The following is a 20,807-nucleotide window of genomic DNA, read 5'->3' on the forward strand; positions in this document are numbered from 1 at the left end:
TAAAAAAAATTCTATATATAAATTAAATAAGCTGAAAAAAAGCCATACCGAAGAGGCTCTAAAGAGACGTTTGACAGTTTATTGTATCAATTAAAGTAAAAACCACTGGGGCAGGGTTATAAAAATCACTCAGGCCAAAAAAAAAAAAAAAAGCGTTATGAAAATTGGTCCTCAATTTTTTGGTCTAATCGAGGTTGACCGATCGTTGGATGTGATGTTATAAATAACCATATTAATAATTAAATTATAGAAATAAATAACAAAATATATATAGTAAGCCGTAATATTTATTAGAGAATAGAAAAAACTCTAAGGGTATGTTTGATAACTATTTTTCTCTCTATTTTCTGTAAGGGTGTCAATTCGGGTTAGTATGTCGGGTTCGTGTCATGTCAAGGTAGGGGTATTCGACTAAATGGCTCAACCCTAACCCGATCCATTTAATAATTGTGTCATGATCCTTCAACCCTAACCCAACCTGTTAATAAGGCGGGTTGACCTGACCCAACCCATTTGACACGCTTAATAAACGAGTCGTGTTGGGTTGACACGAATGTAACACAATCCATTTCAACCTGCATAATATTAAATATAGCATCCATCTAGAAATAAATTTTTTTACATCCCAAAAAGCAGTGCATACACTTCAAATCTTCAATTCATATTCAAAATAATATAGTTCAACAAAAATATAACATTTATCTAGAAAATAAGTTCTTTACACTCCAAAAGAAGTGCATACACTTCAACCCAAATTCAAAATAACTAAGTTTAACAAAAATAAAATAACATAGTTAAAAAAAAAATAATATCTTTGGAACTCATCAAATACTAAGTATCAATATTGAAAGAATTTGTGTAAACAGTACACTAATCCTGACTATGACCACGATTATCATCCATAGATTTTTTATTGATGTCCAAATTCATAATTCATAACATCTTCCACAAGCTCATCCAATTTTATTTGTGCAAGTTCTATACCAAAAAAAAAAAAAAAAACAAAAAAGTCTTAGTAGTTCTAGGGTCTGTAAAGTTTCAATTTCTAATTTATCCCTTGTAAATTTTTGTAATTACTCACTTTTATTTTTAAATTTAAAATATATGTTGGATATAAAAGGTATTTGACAAATCTAAAATAAAATAAATATTTATTTGTTAAATGAGTTAAACGGGTTGTGTTAAGTGTGTCATTTCGGGTCGACACAAATAAATTAGCGTGTCAAATGTATCTATTGCGGGTTATGCGAGTTGACCCACTTATGACACGTTTCTTATTTTGTCGCTTTCAAGTTGACCCGTTTATGACCCAAACCCATTAAGGTCCAACCCTAACCAGAAAAAACCCGTGTCGGGTTTGTGTCGTGTTCGCAGGTTGGGTCGAATATTGACACCCCTAATTTTCTGTTTCCAAAAATAATTTTTTATTTTTTAGACCAAAAAACTTGTTTGGAAATCCAAAATGGACAGAAAACAAAAACTGTTCTCAAAATTCAATTTGTGAAGGAAACTGAAAACATGCAAAATGCTGTTTTCAATTTCTAATTTTCAAAAGTCAATGAAAACATGCATTTAATTTAATGAATTTGTTTCATTTAATGAGTTAGCATTAGAGTTTAAATCCTAGGAATAACATATTTTTAGCATTTTCTATTTTTTTTTTTGAAAAACCTATATTTTTAATTTCAACTAATCAAACATGTTTTCGATTTCAAAAATACAAGAAAATTGTTTTTTTCTTTATATTTCCAAAAAAAAGTTTTTGAAAATAAAAAACAAAAATTGTCACCATAAGTTATTACATTTATTTATTTATTTATATAAGATAAAAATTTTACTCTAGCATAATTTTAGTGTATATGTGTGTGAAGCTTTTTCCTAGAGACTTGAATCTCGGCTCTTGCCCCTCATTCTTTGCAAGCACTTATACTTGTAGAGTGACCATGGCACCAAGGGTGCGCGGTGGTCATATATTATTACATTAAAAAGGTAGAAAAAAATATAAAAAATTAAATTAACATTATAATAATCCTTTCATGGTAATTTTTTTCTTTATAATTTTTATAACGTAATTGAGAATAAAAGGATTTGATTGAATATATAAATTTCTTTTAAAGAATCTAAAATAAAAGAGTTTGAAATTAGACGTCAGTGAACTAAACTATTCCTTGAAAGGAAAAAAACTAGTTTTACCCCCCTTTCCCAACGACTTAATGATTTATTTGAATACTGCTTATTTTGTTGAAAACTGAAAATATTGTAGCAAAATAATATTTTAAAGGCAAAACACTATAGCAAAACCTATGGCTGTGTTTTTAAGTTTTTGGTGGTCTGTGAATAGTAACCATGGGACCCACTAAAAAAAAATGCAAAATGCAAGTTCATCTGTTCGCAAATGCACACTAAGTGTGTGTTTGGGTAACGCGTTTTGCAGCATTAAGCATTGTTCATGTGTTTTAAGCGTGGGACCTATGAAATTGTTGCAAACAAATGAAGAAAAACGCAGACCCACTGCACAGTGTGAACAGTGTTTTGCCATTTAAAAAATATTTTGCTACGATATTTTCAGTAATAAATTTTTAATTTTCAGCAAAATAAGTAGTATTCAAACAAACCCTAAGTCTTAGCTACAAAAGGTCTTAGCTACAAAACTTTAATTCATTTAAAGTTTTGAACTATTCCTCGAAAAGAAAAAACCGGTTAAGACTTAAGACTCCCAACGACTTAACTACAAAACTTTATTTCATTAACTCAATTCTTGCGTAAGGTAGTTAATTTGACAAAGTTCAATAACAAATAAAACACAAATAACCACAATCACACTAGAGATAAGAATTGTATACAAAGTGAAAACCATTTTAGAAAATACTACCGTGGTAAAAATACTCCGAGGATGAAACCCCAAAAGGCAAATACACTATAAAAAATTGTTGCAATACAAACTAAAATTGCACTACACACCATTCAAGTATATAAACACTATACTCAAGCTTCCCGCTCCCACTAGCAACTGCAGACTCCTGCCATGTGCCTAATTAAGTGAATGATTGTCACTTGTAGACTCTTGCCCAACTTTAGAAATATATATATATATATATATATATATATATATTATAAATAGTGAAAATCATTAATTAAAAAGAAGGTGACTCTCTCTCTCTAAACTTACTCTACATAAATTCTATTAGAGAAGTCACTCAAAGAACACCCACCAAACCCATGAAATTCTTTACCAAAAACACTCATTCTTCCATTCAAAACACCAGTCCTTCATTCCCACATTCATTCAATTTGTTTTTCATATACTTGATTAATTCAGATACCAACTATCTCAGCATCTTTTGTCAACATTCAAGCACTTCAGTATATCTAACTCCAACAACTACACAACTAATACTCCATGGAGGCCTTGGGGACAGTCTGTGGATCCAGTGATTAACAGAAGGTCTTGGCGACCATCGAGGAGTTCGTGAGCTTTATCTGATAAAACTATTAGCAAAGGAGAATTTTCCACTCATACCTATAGAGGAGGGTGTGCATGCAAGCGATTCCTAAACTCGTATCTTTGTTATGTTTAGAATGGTCTTTCCTGATTTAAATTTATTGTGATTGGATTGAATTCTTTGAAAAAAAAAAAAAGATGTATTTTATCTTTATTTTAAGGATTTCATAGGTTACGGTTGGTGTTAGTCATAGATATTATGATAATTTTGTTCTGATTTTTACAATATATTTAATTTGTTCCTTTTTCACATTCCATGCCATCATTAATTGTTGCCATGCATTTTAATATGTTCATCATATAAAAACATAATAATGTGCATTATAGATCACTACAATTGGGAAATGTTGGATTATATTACATAGGATAGGATTTAATGTTTTTGTTACTATAAATTTTCGCTACATTTGATTGGAATTTTTAATTTCGTGATTTCACTCTCTTATATCCATAAATCCATGTATTTAGGATGGAGATGATAGGTGTCTCATCAAAAATTTAAAAACGATCACTTGAAATGATGCCACCCATGTATCTCCCATGTATCGGTAAAATTTTTATTAAAAAAAGAGAAATGTTACGTTCACAATGTTTTTACAATTTTTTTACAAAAAAATCATAGGTAACATATTGTTATTGGTTCTAATTTGAATCTACCTCTTAAATTACTTTTTTACCTACCAATAAATACCTATAACAGCTTGCCACTTAGGATTTGTTGTGGTTTCTCAAAAAAAAAAAATATTGTGAAAATATTGTAAGTATAACATTTCTCTAAGAAAACATAACGATAAAACTCAAGATAAAACCTGATTTTCTTTCTTGCATATAAATCACATGTTCTGTATATTAGGTTCATGCATATTCTTTCTTCATATGAAACAAGAGAAAATTCACTGAAAAAAATAAAAGCTGCATCAAAAGAGTCGGAAAAATGGATAATTTAACATTAAAGTCTTTCTTTTAGGAGCTACCCATGAAATGATCTCATGCATAAGGTAGAAATCTTATCTAGGATTTGTATTTCAATATTTTCACATTCTCATACATTTTTAATATTGTTGTAAATATATGGTAATTAATTTTATGTTTTGATTTATATGTTTTCTTTGAGGTTAGATTTCTTTTGACTATCATGTTAATTTTAATTTTTGTGGTGAATGTGAACGCTGTCAACATTCTTTCAATATCGATTATAAAAAAAAAAAATATATATATATATATATATATTCTTTCAATATCATTTATCATGTGATTATATATTGATTTTTTTGATGAAATGTGATTATATATTGATTGTAGTATGGATGGGAAGACTATTTATATTGGTATTTTTTTTTAGGAACATTTATATTTATATAGGTCATTTCATCTTACAAGACTGGTTATTTGACCAAGCAAGGTCGGTGCCTCCACACCTTCCCAATCTAACTCCACACCTTCCCAATCTAACCTCTGAACCTAGTCTAGGGGATATAGGTCTTATCTATAATACTTTTTTTTTTTTTTTTGTATTATTTTGGTGGATTGTGACTAGGAAAATGAGTTTTGTAATTGCATTTTTGTTAATTTGTACTTAGGAATCAATATCGTGTAATATTTTTTGTTCAAACATTTTGCAACTTACTTCATGTATTACTAAAGTTTGTTTTGAGTTTATCTTATTTTTTATTGTATAAATTAAATCAAGTGGCAACTCCATATGAATAGGTTAGAGGGACATATCCATGGTTGAATCTCTACCTTGAAATTCGTTTTTCGAAGTCTTGGTCTCCTCATGTTGAGATTCTCGCACACCCTCATCAATTAAAAAGCCTTACTTCTGAAACTATGACATTCATACGTGGTTTTGTAAACTTTAGCCAAATTTTTTAAAATTAAATAAAATAAAACTTCTTTTTCTTATATATCTAATTAAAATATTCATCATGACTTTTGTTTATATATATATAATATATATAATAGAGAGAGGAGAGAGAAATTTAGAATAAAATAGAGAATAAAAGTTTTACAAAAGGCTACCTTGCTTTTTAAAACTTGTTGAGCACTCTAGTATTTTGTAGAAATTTGAATAGCATGGGGGCCAGATGTGATTTTTTTTACTACAGTATTCTTTAATTTGGCTTAAAAAACAAAAGCTTCGAAGAGCCAAATGCTAATGCTCTCTTTCTCTGTGGCTGAAATGCATTCAAAATTAGAAAATTTGTACTTATATCATTTCAAATTATAGCAAGTTCTCCTGCGATTACAAGCACTTATTATGTACAATATTTCCAATGGCTATCACCCTGTTCATGGCGAAATTATAGTTGCCTAATGGGTGTATGAAAGATGACTTGGGACCTTAACATCTACATATAAACGTTCAAAAAAATTAGTTGAAGTACTCTTAAAGCTTTTCACTTGATTGCAATCATGAACAGCTCATGAAAATCTGCTTTCTTCCCAATTGCCTGAGTTTTTCACACTGGACTTTTCCAAACGCATCCTGGCATTTGTATCATCCAATACCTTCCTGCTATTCTTTTCAATCGGGGATGGTTTCGAATGCTTTTCCGCAGCAGTTACTACTCACAAATTCAAGGGAAACAAGTGCAGATATTACAGAACATACTTTTGGGGCCATTCACAAACAATATATAGATTAAAGAACATTACTCTGCATGATCATTCACAAACAATCAAGTAGCATTTAAACTTACCAAAATTAGATCCTCTTACGAGCGAGCTAATTTCATCAGCCCAACAGCTCCATCTACTTCAGTTAAACGAATTTCTCTAACTATGTACACCTATAGAAATAAGAGATGAGATGGAAAATACAGGGAATTTATAGTTGAATCAAGTAGCAGCTTAACATAGCTCTAATATATTATTTAGACCAAACAATCCATTTGTGCACATGGGAAGATGTAACAAGAACAATGAACGTAAAATTGCTCAAGAAAATGTCTCGATATATTATCAAAGAACTTTTTAGTCTTCATCATGATAAGCAACATCAAACTTCAACAAAATTAGAGCTTCGGTCAAATAATTCAATTCGAATTATAAATCTTCCCAACTATTTATAGTATTAGAAACCATTAGCTATGTAACTAACACTAACAGGCTGGCATCCTTTTCCACCACAATAGGGTCTAACTTAAGCCCTAATCTGCCATTTACTAGCTTCAAAAAATCTTTCTGCAGTACAATTTCAAAGGTTTTGGAAGTGCTGACTGCCTCTTACAAGTACTTTCAAGGAAAATCAAAACAGGAGGAGGAAATTCACAGTACCACAGTGAATTTAACGAATGCTCATAAGCATGACAAAGAAGTTTACATGGTTACCTTCAACTTGAAAGGCAGGATCAACTGAAATACTAGAACATCTCTCTCACATAATCTATGCGTAATGGAAAAACTTCGCCAGCCACCACTCAGTCCCTTCCTAGCCTCTAGATAAATTACTTCAAATTCTTTCCCTCTTTCATCTACCAGTGTAATTATCGAATCATGGCATGGCATGTAATCTTTGCAAAAATCTCTTGGTAGACCCTACGATGCAATAAGTTAGCACATACATATCAGAATTGCACTCCAAAAATTGTATAACATAAATCGAAGACATAGTTTGGGGTGTACCAGCCAAAATCCACGAGTAACATGTGAGGGAAGCATTAATTTAACAAAGCTAGGGGTGTCAGCTGCTAGATATGCTTGAACCTCTTCCGCTAGCTCCATGGCAGAGGACTTGACATCATCACGTTTGTACAAATGATCAATGATAGCCTTCTTTGGTTTATTGCTACAAGTAAAACATGGATTTAGCATTTTTACAAGTGATTTAAGCTCTTTTATATTGAACCTAATTAAGTAAAACTTTAAATATATTCTGACCTTATAGACGTCCTTGGCTTCTTGGATCCTACCTGCTCAATATCATTCCCAATTAGTTGATGATTCCAATCCATGAGAAGAAACTACCAAGTAATTTGCTTAACAGAATTTACAAATTAAACAGTGCAATTAAAATGACACAAGAATATCTACACCAAAGTGTGTGTGTGTGCACGCACAATTATGTAATACAGCCATTTGGGAAATATGGAACCATCACAGCCAGATTCAATTAGGATTCCTTTGGACTAATACAGGTCGTACTCAGTGCACAAAATTCCCATTTTTACAGGGTCTGAAAGACGTGATTGGTAAAAAACTTGGTTATAGATCCTATTGTTGCAAGAGAAGGAGAGAGGATTTGTAATTGACTTTCCTTATAAAAGAAACCCAACAATGTCACTGAGATACAAAACTCTTAGCGACCACGTAAAGATACGAGGTTGAACCCAAAGTAAATGTGCCGCCATGAGATTTATGGATTGAGGAGCCAAGTACAATTATAAATTTAGCAAAAGATAAGTAAACAAATGTGATAGTCATAAAGCAATTATTATCATATTCTTTGCAACCAAAGCAAGAAAACCTAACTAAGGTTTATTAAATTCTCTCCTTTGCTTAGTAGTATATGTATACTCAGGCCATTTCTGCTGTCCAAAAAGTCACTGATGGGTGTTTTTCCTAGTCACCATGACAATGAACAAACAGCTAATATGCAAGATCAGATCACAAAAAAAGTAAAAGGGTAAAGAGGAAATGCAGAGGGAAAGAGAAAGAAACCATGGGCTTAGAAAACCAGGCAAAAGCCTGTTGGTCTTCCATATTAGCATAACCCTCTTCTAGTTTTTCATGTTTGTGTACAGATTCATCCAATTGCACGGCCTTCATAGCTGACACATACAGATCTCTCTCTCTCTCTCTCTCTGTGAAGTTGATTCCCTCAGTGAATAGCACCCAAGTCTGAGTCTCTCTCAGTCTCTGACCTCTCTTTCACGGTATTGGAAGATAGGAAAAGAAAGTGTTATTTTGTGTCACAATACTATTTTGTGTCACAAGACTAGACCATCACTTTTTATATAGGCATACCGTTTTTTTCTCTATCATTCACTGTCGAACACATTTGTCACTTTATTTACTCGGTGGAGGAAAAAGAGGTTGAGTGTTGACTGTTTTGTTTAAAGTTTACTTGTTTTGGTATATGGTTGATCCCTTGCCGTACTGACATACTCACACCATTCCGTTTTGGGAAAGAGGTAAGCCAATGCAATAGACTTCTTTAGTCTTAAACACATGTTAATAGTAACATTTTTTAGGACCTTCGTTGTTCTTTCGTTTTATTTATTCATTTTTTAATTTATTTAACTACATCTGAGATGAGATCAACCAGTGTGGTTAGTCGAAGGTACTTCAATTTGGTCAAGTTAGAGACAAAACTTTGATGGAAAATTTTGACCAAGTACATACGAAAATTTTCTTACCTCAATTGAAATCTGCTGTTGGTATAATTAAATAGGACTCTTATAAAGGTTTAGTATGAGAATACATTCTCCTTTAGCCCTTTTTTTTTTTTTAAGGGAAATTCTAACGAATACCCTTAGAGCATTGGTTAATAATCTATTTAAAGAAAGTTTTTTTGGGAAAAGAAAAGAAAAAAAAAATTATTTTGACATTTTTTTTCATTTTCCATAAAAGTAATTTCAAAACTTTTTTTAAATGGATTATTAATCAATACCCTATGTGCACTCGTTAGCATGACTTTTTTTTTTTTTTTTTAATAGGTTGTAGAGTAAAAGGCTTGTCAAATAATATTTAATGTGATTAAGTTAACATTTATAAGTGGTTCTAGTATCACTACTATTTTTATCCCAATTTTAATGTGGCAGACTATGAGTGGTTGTTTATCATTTTCACATGAACTCACCATTTATTTTTCTTATCACTCACAGTTTGTCATATTATAATTGTGGTAGGGTTCTGGTAAAAAAGTAGGTGGTCCTAGAATTTTTCAACATTAAATGTTGAGATGAATGGGGATGTAATTATGAAGACTCTTGGCTTGCTTATTGCCCCAACCTCATTAGCTGAAAGCAATGACTTCGACTGACCGTCTGACTTCCCAGTTATGGAGGATATATCAGTCGGGTTGATATCTTTGCCGAATAGGTGCATTGTAGTTCGATTGAAGCCAATTTGAGATGCCGAACAGAGTGGGGGAAGCACTCAATCATGATCTCTAATATTGTGTTATAACAATTAGCAAGGCACTTAAGCTGGGCTTTATGATTTGCTTATTCCTCCGTACCAGTGCGCCTCATTCCACTAAGCTCCACCCCATGTCCTCAAGGTAAATATTCTTAATTTTATTCACTTGAATTTGATTAATCAATTTGTAAAACCTTGCTGGAATGCCATGTGATTTTATCAAATATTGCCAATAAGCAAGAATTATAACAAATAGGTTATGGAAGCTCTAAAAAATATGAGCCAAAAAGCCATCCAAACACTCTGAGGAGAATAGAAGTACTTCTATAATTTTACCAAAAAAACAAGTAAATAAATGCAATAGTCATAAAATAAAGTACTGTTAACATATTGTTTGCAGCCAAAGCAAGAAAACTTAATTAAGATTTGTTAAAAAGTCACAATTATTCTATGTGGCAGATTATGACTGGTTATCTATCACTTTCATATAGATCCATTACTTTTTTTTTTACCACTTATAATTTATCACATGGACAATTATGGCAAAGTTGTGATTTTTAAGGTGATCATGTTCCTAAAAACAAAATTGGTCCTAGAAATTTTGATTTAATTTCTCTAGTTTGCATAGTATTATACATATAATTAGAAGGCCATTTCCACTATCCAAAATATCTAAGTCTTAGTCATAGGTCTTTGTCTACGACAATGACAAACAACTACTCCTTTCGTTCCACTTTGTTTGTCCTGATTGAAAAGTCAAATTTTTTAAGGGAACATCATTTATTGTCTTATCTACTTTTTAAAAATGTATAAGTTTTCAAAACTACCCTTAAATAAATTTATCAAAAAATTAAATTATTAATAAAATAGGGATATAATAGGAACATTAGTAAATTAATGATTTTTATTTTTAGAAACAGGACAATATTTTGGGACATATCAAAATAAAATAGAGGACAAATAAAATAGGACGGAGGGAGTAATATACAATACCATACAAAGAGTAAAGAGGAAGGTAGAGATAAATAAAATGAATAATTTTAAGACCACACTCTTTACCAAAACTACTTCGATAAATTGTGACTAACTACTTATCACTTTTATATAAACCTACTATTTTTTCTTCGCATGTACTCATAGCCAATATGTGTGTATGTGTGAGAATGTGAAGTTGATTCCCGACCCAAGTCTTATCCAATTACACTGTTCTCATAGCTGACATATGTGTATGCGTGTGAATGTGAAGTTGATTCCCTAAATGAATAGCACCCAAGTCCGTCTCCTAGTCTCTCTTACGCGGTATTGGAAGAGAGGAAAAGAATTCTTTCTTATTTTCTATTTTTATTTTGAACAAAACGAATGAGAAAAAGAAAGTTGTGTCGACCATTTTGTTTAAACTTACTTGTTTTGGTATACACTGATCCCACTCTATGACTTAGACCATTCTGTTTCGGGAAAGAGATAAGCTAAATACAACCACTTGTCTTAAAAAGCTTCTAAAAGTCTAATCATGAATAAAGTAACAAGCGGCTATCAAATCACAAATTATTTCACAAATTTAATGCAACAAACTGTAAATAATTGTTTACTATTTACACATAAATTCATAATTTTTTTTTTCACCACACGCACCCTACCAGTGTTCCTCATAATTATTACAAAAAAAAAAAATTGTATAATAATTTGCCATATTAGATATTTTCAATAAACGATAACTTTGATGATTTTCCTTCTTGCTTCTATTTGTCTTTTTCTTTTTTCTTTTTTCTCAAAAGAAAATTATAGGATCTTTCCCCAAAATTTGTGCCGGATTCAATTCTGGTCGGTGGATGAAAAATTAAAGTCGAAGCAAGGTCGAAGTTGCAGATGATGCCAGCTAGCCAGAGCTACTGTAGATAGAATTTGACTTGCAGGGAAGCGAAATCAAAGCCAGAGATGACTTTCGAATTCATTTATATCCATATTGTCTATATAAATACAAAATATTAAATTAATTCACTCTATTTTGTATCAGATGTTCCAAATTAGAGTTTGAATTCACTCTATTGTGCCAAATACCTTTGTAATGTAAAACTACTACTTCAAGTTCTTCAAGTCCATTTAAGACTTACTTGCAATCAATTTGATGCTACTTCGAGCTTATTTAAACCTACTTCATTTGAAACAAATTAAAATTCTTTTACTAAAACTTATCATTAACTCAAGAATAACTAAAGTAGAAGCTCAATGAAGGATTAAGTTAAAATTTGTGCCAATGGGTCACAAATTAGTTATAGATCTTGCTGCGGTTCAAGAGAGAAATGCCCGAAGAAGGGGTTTGTGGTTGGACAAACTCTATGCAAAATCATATCTTAAAGATGAGATTTCACTTTCTTATGAATCTCATCTTGAGATTTCAACTATTCATAATTAGTGAAGATGATATTTTAAATGTACCTTTTAATTAAATCGCATGTTGAAGATGCGTGAGAAATGCTATCAAATGGGATTATAATTTTTAATACCTCTGATAGTGAGCATCATATTGGAAGCCCAACTATAGAAATTTAACCCTGAGAGTGAGGGATTTACAATAGAGACACAAGATTTATTTTGGACAAAAATAATCGGTAAAAACTTTAAGAAACTACATTGCCTTGAAATCATTTCACATTGTTCCAACCCATAAAATAAAGATTACGAAACCCCATTTACTATTTAAAAATAATAATAAAGTACATGATTTTGTTTTTAAGTTACATATTATAATGAATGAAAATTACATGGATAACTACTAATGTACATTCCTCTATTCAAATTCAAAGGCTAAGTAAGCAGTAGGACAGGAAATTAGTAGACACCCATCTTGCCCTGTCCAAAGACCAATCTCCTAAAAAATGGACAATGGTGATTTACCCGTTTACCATAGGGAATTGGGGTGGACCTAGGGATATGTACATATAGTACATAATTTAGATATATTCAACTTTCAACAGTCAAATAATGCAAACTCTTACTTGCTGGCATAACATAAAAAATAAAATAAAAAGTTTGACTTACTTCTAGTACTTTTTTAACTGGACATCTGTTATTATTTTAAATATACAATGATAAGTGGTAGTAAATTTTGTTGGAGATATTACACAAAGTAATAATGGAAGAACAAGATTAACATAAAAGACAAACAGAAAATAGATAACTTAGAAGCGCAATATCGTTTTCTTTAGATAATATTTGCCCCCTACACTATTGTTGCTAAAGGGTTATTACAAATTTGTCCCCAAGATACAACCAAGATGTTGGATTCTACAGATCTTTTTTAACTGGACATCTTTTATTATTTTAAATATACAATGACAAGTGGTAGTAAATTTTGTTGGGGATATTACATAAAGTAATAATGGGAGAAAAAGATTAACATAAAAGACAAACAGAAAATAGATAACTTAGAAGCACAATATCATTTTCTTTAGACAATATTTGCCCCCTACATTATTGTTGCTAAAGGGTTATTGCAAATTTGTCCACAGGATAAAACCAAGATGTTGGATTCTACAGATAGCAATTCTGGATAATAACCACGGGATTTCAAGTGAACCTAAGCTTCTATTTATACCCATAGGGTTATATTTCATCAAAAGGCAGGTATGGAGAGTTAAATTGTTTCATGAAACCATTCATAAGGCTTGAAACATTTTCAACCTTTCTGAACAGTCACTAGAAAATTCTGCAGAAAATCCTGATTTTTGACTTTCGATTGGTTGAAAGTTCCTTTCAATCAATCGAGTGCTCTCTTCGATTAATCGAACAAGAATCGAACCTTGATTGAGACATCCAGAGACTCCAAGATTATTTTCTTACTATTTTCAATTGATTGAGCCAAAGATTCGACCGATCGAAAATGCTGAATTTCGAATTTTTACTTAGAAAATTCCAGAATTTGAATTTTCACTTAATGAAATAATATTCTCCAAATTCAAACATCATTATTACAACCTATCCATATATATAAAATAAATTTTAATATCCACATTTTATTTAGTTAGTGGGTGACGTGGCGGTTTCTTAATAAAATAAAAGGAAATTCCAGTTAAAAAGACAAACAGAAAGTAGATAACTTAGAAGCGCAATATCGTTTTCTTTAGATAATATTTGCCCCCTACACTATTGTTGCTAAAGGGTTATTGCAAATTTGTCCCCAAGATACAACCAAGATGTTGGATTCTACAGATCTTTTTTAACTGGACATCTTTTATTATTTTAAATATACAATGACAAGTGGTAGTAAATTTTGTTGGGGATATTACATAAAGTAATAATGGGAGAAAAAGATTAACATAAAAGACAAACAGAAAATAGATAACTTAGAAGCACAATATCATTTTCTTTAGGCAATATTTGCCCCCTACATTATTGTTGCTAAAGGGTTATTGCAAATTTGTCCACAGGATAAAACCAAGATGTTGGATTCTACAGATAGCAATTCTGGATAATAACCACGGGATTTCAAGTGAACCTAAGCTTCTATTTATACCCATAGGGTTATATTTCATCAAAAGGCAGGTATGGAGAGTTAAATTGTTTCATGAAACCATTCATAAGGCTTGAAACCTTTTCAACCTTTCTGAACAGTCACTAGAAAATTCTGCAGAAAATCCTGATTTTTGACTTTCGATTGGTTGAAAGTTCCTTTCAATCAATCGAGTGCTCTCTTCGATTAATCGAACAAGAATCGAACCTTGATTGAGACATCCAGAGACTCCAAGATTATTTTCTTACTATTTTCAATTGATTGAGCCAAAGATTCGACCGATCGAAAATGCTGAATTTCGAATTTTTACTTAGAAAATTCCAGAATTTGAATTTTCACTTAATGAAATAATATTCTCCAAATTCAAATATCATTATTACAACCTATCCATATATATAAAATAAATTTTAATATCCACATTTTATTTAGTTAGTGGGTGACGTGGCGGTTTCTTAATAAAATAAAAGAAAATTCCAGTTAAAAAAGTACTAGAGGTAAGCCACACCCAAAAAAACAATGTATACCATAACATAGATCAAGGAAATTTCAAAATTGTATAATTTACTAACAAAATTAATCAAAAGCACTTAAAAACAGATGTAGAAAACCAGGGTCAAAATTTTGTGGTTGGACCTATATAAAATCCGTGAGCACATTGTGGTTGGATAGAAGATCATTCATTATAAGAGTCTAATTTCCTTAAAAGAAAATAATAATAAAAAATTTGAAAGCCACCAGTGATGATAATGTATGTTAAATAATTATTGGATAAATTTTTTTATTTTATGTAATGAAATTTCTGTACCTACTTCGATGATGATGATGATGATGATAATAATTCTCAATATCGGTTTAGGGGTGTGGACCGTGGCAAAGCCGCATGTAGACAAGGGGGCACTTTTTAAAATTATTTATTTACCCATATGTTCTAATTATATTTACAATTAGCTCCTAAGAAAATATCACTTGTTCCCTTAAAATTTTTTTATATATTTAAATTCTTGTTTGTATAATCATATTAATATGTTTAGATTTTTGTTATTATAAATTAATTTATAATCCTCCCAAAATATATTTCAAAATATAATTGTGGGGCCAGAGAATTTGTATCCCGGCCCTAGGGATGGCAATGAGGCGGGGTGGGGCCGAAGGATGGGATCTTCGTCCCCGCCCCGTATGGTTTTGTCTTGCCCCATCCCCGTCTCGCCCCGCATGACGGGGAATACTTTCTCACCCCATCCCCGTCCCTTGGGGCCCTGCGAAACCCCGCCCCGCCCTGTAAAACTCTACTTTTTGTTAATTTTCCCTACAACTAGTACAATTTTTTTAATGAAACTTATTTCATTAATAAAAATATACTTTAAATTACAAATTTATCCCATCAAATCAAATTAATTTTTAGAAAAAATTGAATAATATATCCAAGTGTTTAACAAGACAATCATAAAAATAAAATAAAAATCTCATATTATAACATATAACAAAATAAAGACAGAGAATTACATTGGGTAGAATAAAATATGCTAATATTAATATGTTTGTTTAAATAGTAGAGTTTTAGGGTATGAAAAATTTACAATTATAACCCTTAGTAATGCGGGGCGGGGCGGGTCTAAAAAGTCTAAACCCATCCCCGCCCTGCCCCGTGGTGCGGGGCTAAAATCTTGTCCCATCCCCGCCCCACTACCTTTGCGAGACGGGGAAAACTCGCGCGGGGCGAAGCGGGAAGGGGCAGGTTAAGCGGGGCAGGGAAAAATTGCCATCCCTACCAGGCCCACTTTCCATTAGGGTCTAGGGCCCGCACCGAGGAGAGTAGTTGCCGAGGACAAGTAGTGAAAGACCAAATAGCCTAGAGATGCAGTCGAGGATGACCCTGTCCTTGGCATCCCAAGGCCTAAAAGGGAAGAATGACATGTCATCAAAGGCAGCCTCCAAAACGCTCCCAGAAAAAAATGCGAGTAGAATGGGACTTGCACGGGGTACAGCGTGGGAGTGGTTCAAAGAGAAGACGTCACCTTCGCATTGAATACGCCAACAAACGTCCTAGCCACATTGATGGGAAAAGACTCCTGAACAGTGTGGTTTCAGTTATTGCAACTAACAGAAAGTAGGGGAAGGCGACTGATGGGACAGGTACTCGAGTAGTTACCTGTCTGATCAACAGATGGAAGGTCAGGATCAACTGAGAAGGGCTATATAATGTAAAGGCTTATGCGCCAAAAAAAGGGGACCATGGCACCCAAAAAAGAGAAAGGAAGAATAAGAACATAAAGCTTAATGGACAAGGTCCATGGAGACACTTAGTTCACCTCTGTGCGTCCACCATGAATACCTTGACTAACCATTGTCCGGTGACCAAGGCCTAGCCTTTCAGCCCATGCTCTACAAATTTTATTGTTTGGGCCTTTAACATGCGAACCCAACGCCAGTTTGGGATTGTTACAAATTGAGTCTTTACAATAATAGATATAGGTTATATTTCAAATGATAGTAAAATGTTTTTTCTTTGGTAAAATGTAATAATATCTCTTCAAATATAGTTCTTTTTTATTTTTTATTTTTTATTTTTTTATGTCAGTTAGTTTTTAATTGTTTTAATCATGTGCTTACAACTTATAATTGATTTGGTCACAATTTTGCTCCAATATATTGTTGGCAAATTGTTAAAAAAAAAAAATCAAATAATATTCCTGTTGCTTATAAATCGTGGTCATATGACATGTGATTTGAGAATATAAAATAGTCTTTTATAATTGTAAAATTCAAAATAAAAACATAAAATATAAAAGGAAAATTTCAAATTATTCAACATATAAATTATAATTATACTTTAAGTTTCAAATCTTATCATATTTATTAAAAACAATCCTTGTAGTTTGTACTTTTTAGATATAGAATAATCATATACAATTTATATAAAATTATATTTCTATAAGATTAAGGGTAATCATGATTCCCAAAAGAAAATTTTCTGATTTCCTCATTTGGTGTGGATGGGTTGAGTTGAGTTGAGTTGTTTTTAAGTTATATTCCACCAAAGAACAAGTAGTTTATCGGTTTATGTCTTATGAGTTATGAGTTATGAGTTATGAGTTATGATTTAAAAATAAAACTGGAGTAAACATGCTTAAAACGGTTTCATTAACCCTTTACTTGGCCTAATCAATTGAGGAACCCCATAAAAATTTTTTAATTAGTTAACCGAGGAACCAACCAATAACAATCAAGGCTCATAAATGCACAAAAAATTGAACATGCCTAAAGTGTACCTCAGTAAAGCACTCACATAATAGTGGCAGCCGAAAAAGAAGTCTTAATTTAGAACCACTTGTGCACACACCAATATGGCAAACTGCACGCGCAGTTACTCAGCCTCCAATAAACAATGCCCAGAAAACCAGATACAAAAACAGAGAAAACTTCCATATTGTTCTCTAGGATTGAGATGCTTGATTCAGAGAGTTGAAAAAACAAACTTTCAATCTAAATTATTAATTTATAAAAATAAGAAAGAGGTAAAAAAGAAAAAAAAGAAAAAAAAAAGTGTAAGTTAAAAAATGAAGAGGGCAAAAATTTTCATAACTTTTTGCCACAACTGTGACATAGTCGAGTGTGATCGGTGAAGAAAAAATAGTGAATTTATGTGTATCTAAAGATTAACCACTTATAGTTTATCACATCAAAGTTGTTGTAAAAAAGTTGTGAAATATTTTGTGGTCCTAGAACTACTTCCTAATGCTCTGTTTGGATGTTTAAAAAAGGAGGGAGAGTAGAGTAAACGGAGGGAGAGTAATTCAATTACCTTGTTTGGAAGTTTTTTAAGAAATGAGGGGGTTTAAGGGGTTTCAACTACCTCTAACCCCTCATTTTTAATTCCTCCAAATTGAAGAGATTTGAAGGGAGAGTAGAGTAAATAAATTATTGACAAAATGAATTCCCTAATTTACATTTTTTAAATTAACAAAATTACAAACTGATTAAATAAATAATCTTTGTTTTTTTCTTGAGAAAATTTAAGGTGAATGAAATTTTTTTTGAATCTCACTATTTAGACACTGCCGAGTCGTGGGTCGTCGACGATGATGTCACCAGGTCCACATCGCCCGCAGTGATCGATCTCAAGTCGGTGGCTGTGCACGAGATTGGGCATTTGCTTGGGCTTGGACATTCATCGGTGTTGGAATCGATCATGTACCCTGCGATCATGTCAAGGACTAGGAAGGTTGAGCTTCATAGCGATGATGTTATGGGGATTCAGTACTTGTACAAAATGAACCTGGTTGGTAACAATGGTTCATCTTTGCCGTCATTTGGTTGTGAAACTAGTGATGGTGGTGGCGCCTTGATTTCGAGCTCTCTATTTGGTATTAGAGCCTTTTTGGCCGTTGGGTTTGGATTTTTACTCTCTTTTTTTTAGTTTTTAGGTATATACTTTATTTATTTTTTTTTTAAAAAATTTTATTTATGCTTCTCCAAAAAAAAAAAAAAAAAAAAAAAAAATTTACTAACATATTCTAAGATTTGGACGAATGATAATCAAGTTCAAGACTTTACAAAACTGATAAATTAATCATAAACCATTGTTGTAAGTCCATTTTCAAATAGGGGTAAATTTGTCAATTTAAATAATTTCCTTTCCCCACCATCCTAATTTTTAAAACATCTAAACAAGAAGAAGAGCTAATTACTCCCTCACCCTTTACTAATTTTAAAAACATCAAAATAAGGTAGAGGATAACCATTCTCCTCTACTCTCTTCCCCTCTACTCTCCTCCCTCTCTAAACTTCCAAATTGGCCATAAGTATTGCATTGATCTCAATATGTTTTTTAAGGGGCAATAGGGTGGAGTAGCTTTCTAAGAAATTATAGAATCCTTATGTTGGACCATATCATTTGTTCACAATTCCACTAAAAGTCTCACATTTATTTAAAATTGCCAAATCAATTTATGATAAACAAAAATTTAAAATTTCCTTCTTAAATATAATGACTCAATAATTTTAAATAAGTAAGAGTTTTTTAGTTAAATTATGGACAAATAATATAGTCCACCATGAGTGGTATATAATTTCTCTCACTTTTGAAAATTTTAGGGCTTGGCACAATCTTCAATAGATTTAAATCAGGTGTAATACGTTGCAATTACGTGCCCAATTTCCCTCACTTTTTTTTTTAATTTTTTTATTTTACAACTTTCACTTTTTACATTATACAGGTTGATATAATGAGTGAGATTTAAAGCTACTTTTTTTTTTTCTTTTTTCAAATTTAAATCCTAGCCATTTACAACTATTGCATGGGTGCAATACCTATATGACCAGTGGCGGCACCACGTTCAGGCCAGGGTGTTTCCAGGAATACCCTGACTTGAAAAAAAAAATTATATATAATAATTAAAAAAATATATATTTGCTTACCCTTAAAAAAAAATTAGGAACACTCTGAATCAAAATTAGGAACACCCTCAACCAAAAATGAATTCCGGGCCGAAACAAAAACTCTTGATTTCCCATACAAAATAATGAAAATATAAACCTGTAAGGACTCAATTTGTAATGATCCCCAAACTCGTATTGGATTCGAACGCTGAAGGTCCAAACAATAAATTTGTAGAGCGTAGATATAAAAGAACTAGATTAACTTCAAAAGAAAAACGATTAAACTTAACGTTTCTTAGATGGATTAACACAAATATTACAATCAATTTATTCTTTAATCAAGCTAAGTTCTTATTTCATAAGGTTTTCCTCTAAGCGTCCCTTGTTTAGAACTTCTGATCCCTTCTCTTAATGCATTCTTCTACGTTATATACTACCCTGTTGGTGTCATCTTTACCACACACGTGTAGGTTGGATTCGAGGAATCCCTTCTTGTCCTATCCAACACTTCTTGGATCCTTTAACCAGCAACTGTAAGGTTACTTCATCACTGTTCAGGCATCACCTCCACATTAATGCGGCCAAAGAGTTGGTTGAGAGACAATTAATGTAGAGGCAGCAGTTGTTTAAGATATTTGTTTACCTTTTCTTTCTTACCCTTGGTCCCATGTCCCACCTTTAGTGGTAATGTAGCTCTGAAGTGTGTTTGTAACAATATGGCGTTCAGGTCGTCCTCGTACACATATTGCCGAGAAGGATTTTGTCCTCAGACGAATACTGAACTCACCTCACATGATATCTACTCTTTTTTTCATTTGGTTACCCTTATAACCTGATATTGCCTCCTCAGATAGTTTTATATCCTCGGATAGGCCACAGGCTCAGTTAACACGGTTTTAATAATTATTAATTAACCGGCCCCCACAAAACCTATAATCCAAATAAAGCAGATATAGATCAGTAATGGAGGTTGAGAAGACGTTGTGCCGGGTAGAGGCGGCTTGAGAGAGGAGCATGGAGGTGCTATTAGGGATGAACGATGCTTGTTGAAAGAAGCAAGGTGGCAGCATACAGTGGCGGCTCCAGGAAATTTTTTCAGGGTGTTCCTCAATAAGCATAAATTACACAATCTAATAAAAAGAAAATTTTGTATATTGACAACAATAACAATAAAAAAACACGGAAATACATAAAGTTTACAATTGCTTTCTACGTGGTTTTCTTATCAAATATTTGTCTATAATTCTAGCAAAAGAATAAATAATAAACGATAAGTTCATTTGAAATATTAATAAAATTATTAATTATTGTTATTTAGTTGTTTCATTAATT

General features: G+C 32.1%; 1 protein-coding gene across 1 annotated transcript; it reads right to left on the bottom strand.

The window, feature by feature from the left end:
• Nucleotides 1-5,657: 5,657 nt before the first annotated feature.
• On the bottom strand, nucleotides 5,658-8,492 carry LOC115967763 (B3 domain-containing protein Os06g0194400-like). Its single transcript, XM_031086898.1, has 6 exons — nucleotides 8,165-8,492; nucleotides 7,385-7,416; nucleotides 7,130-7,292; nucleotides 6,836-7,042; nucleotides 6,205-6,294; nucleotides 5,658-6,069 (listed from the first exon to the last, which is right to left on the bottom strand). The coding sequence occupies exons 1-5, from the start codon at nucleotides 8,270-8,272 to the stop codon at nucleotides 6,220-6,222; spliced, it is 585 nt and encodes a 194-aa protein (XP_030942758.1). The 5' UTR covers nucleotides 8,273-8,492; the 3' UTR covers nucleotides 5,658-6,069; nucleotides 6,205-6,219.
• Nucleotides 8,493-20,807: the final 12,315 nt, after the last annotated feature.

The sequence above is a fragment of the Quercus lobata genome, chromosome 11, assembly GCF_001633185.2.
Source record: "Quercus lobata isolate SW786 chromosome 11, ValleyOak3.0 Primary Assembly, whole genome shotgun sequence".
Taxonomy (NCBI): Eukaryota; Viridiplantae; Streptophyta; class Magnoliopsida; order Fagales; family Fagaceae; genus Quercus; species Quercus lobata.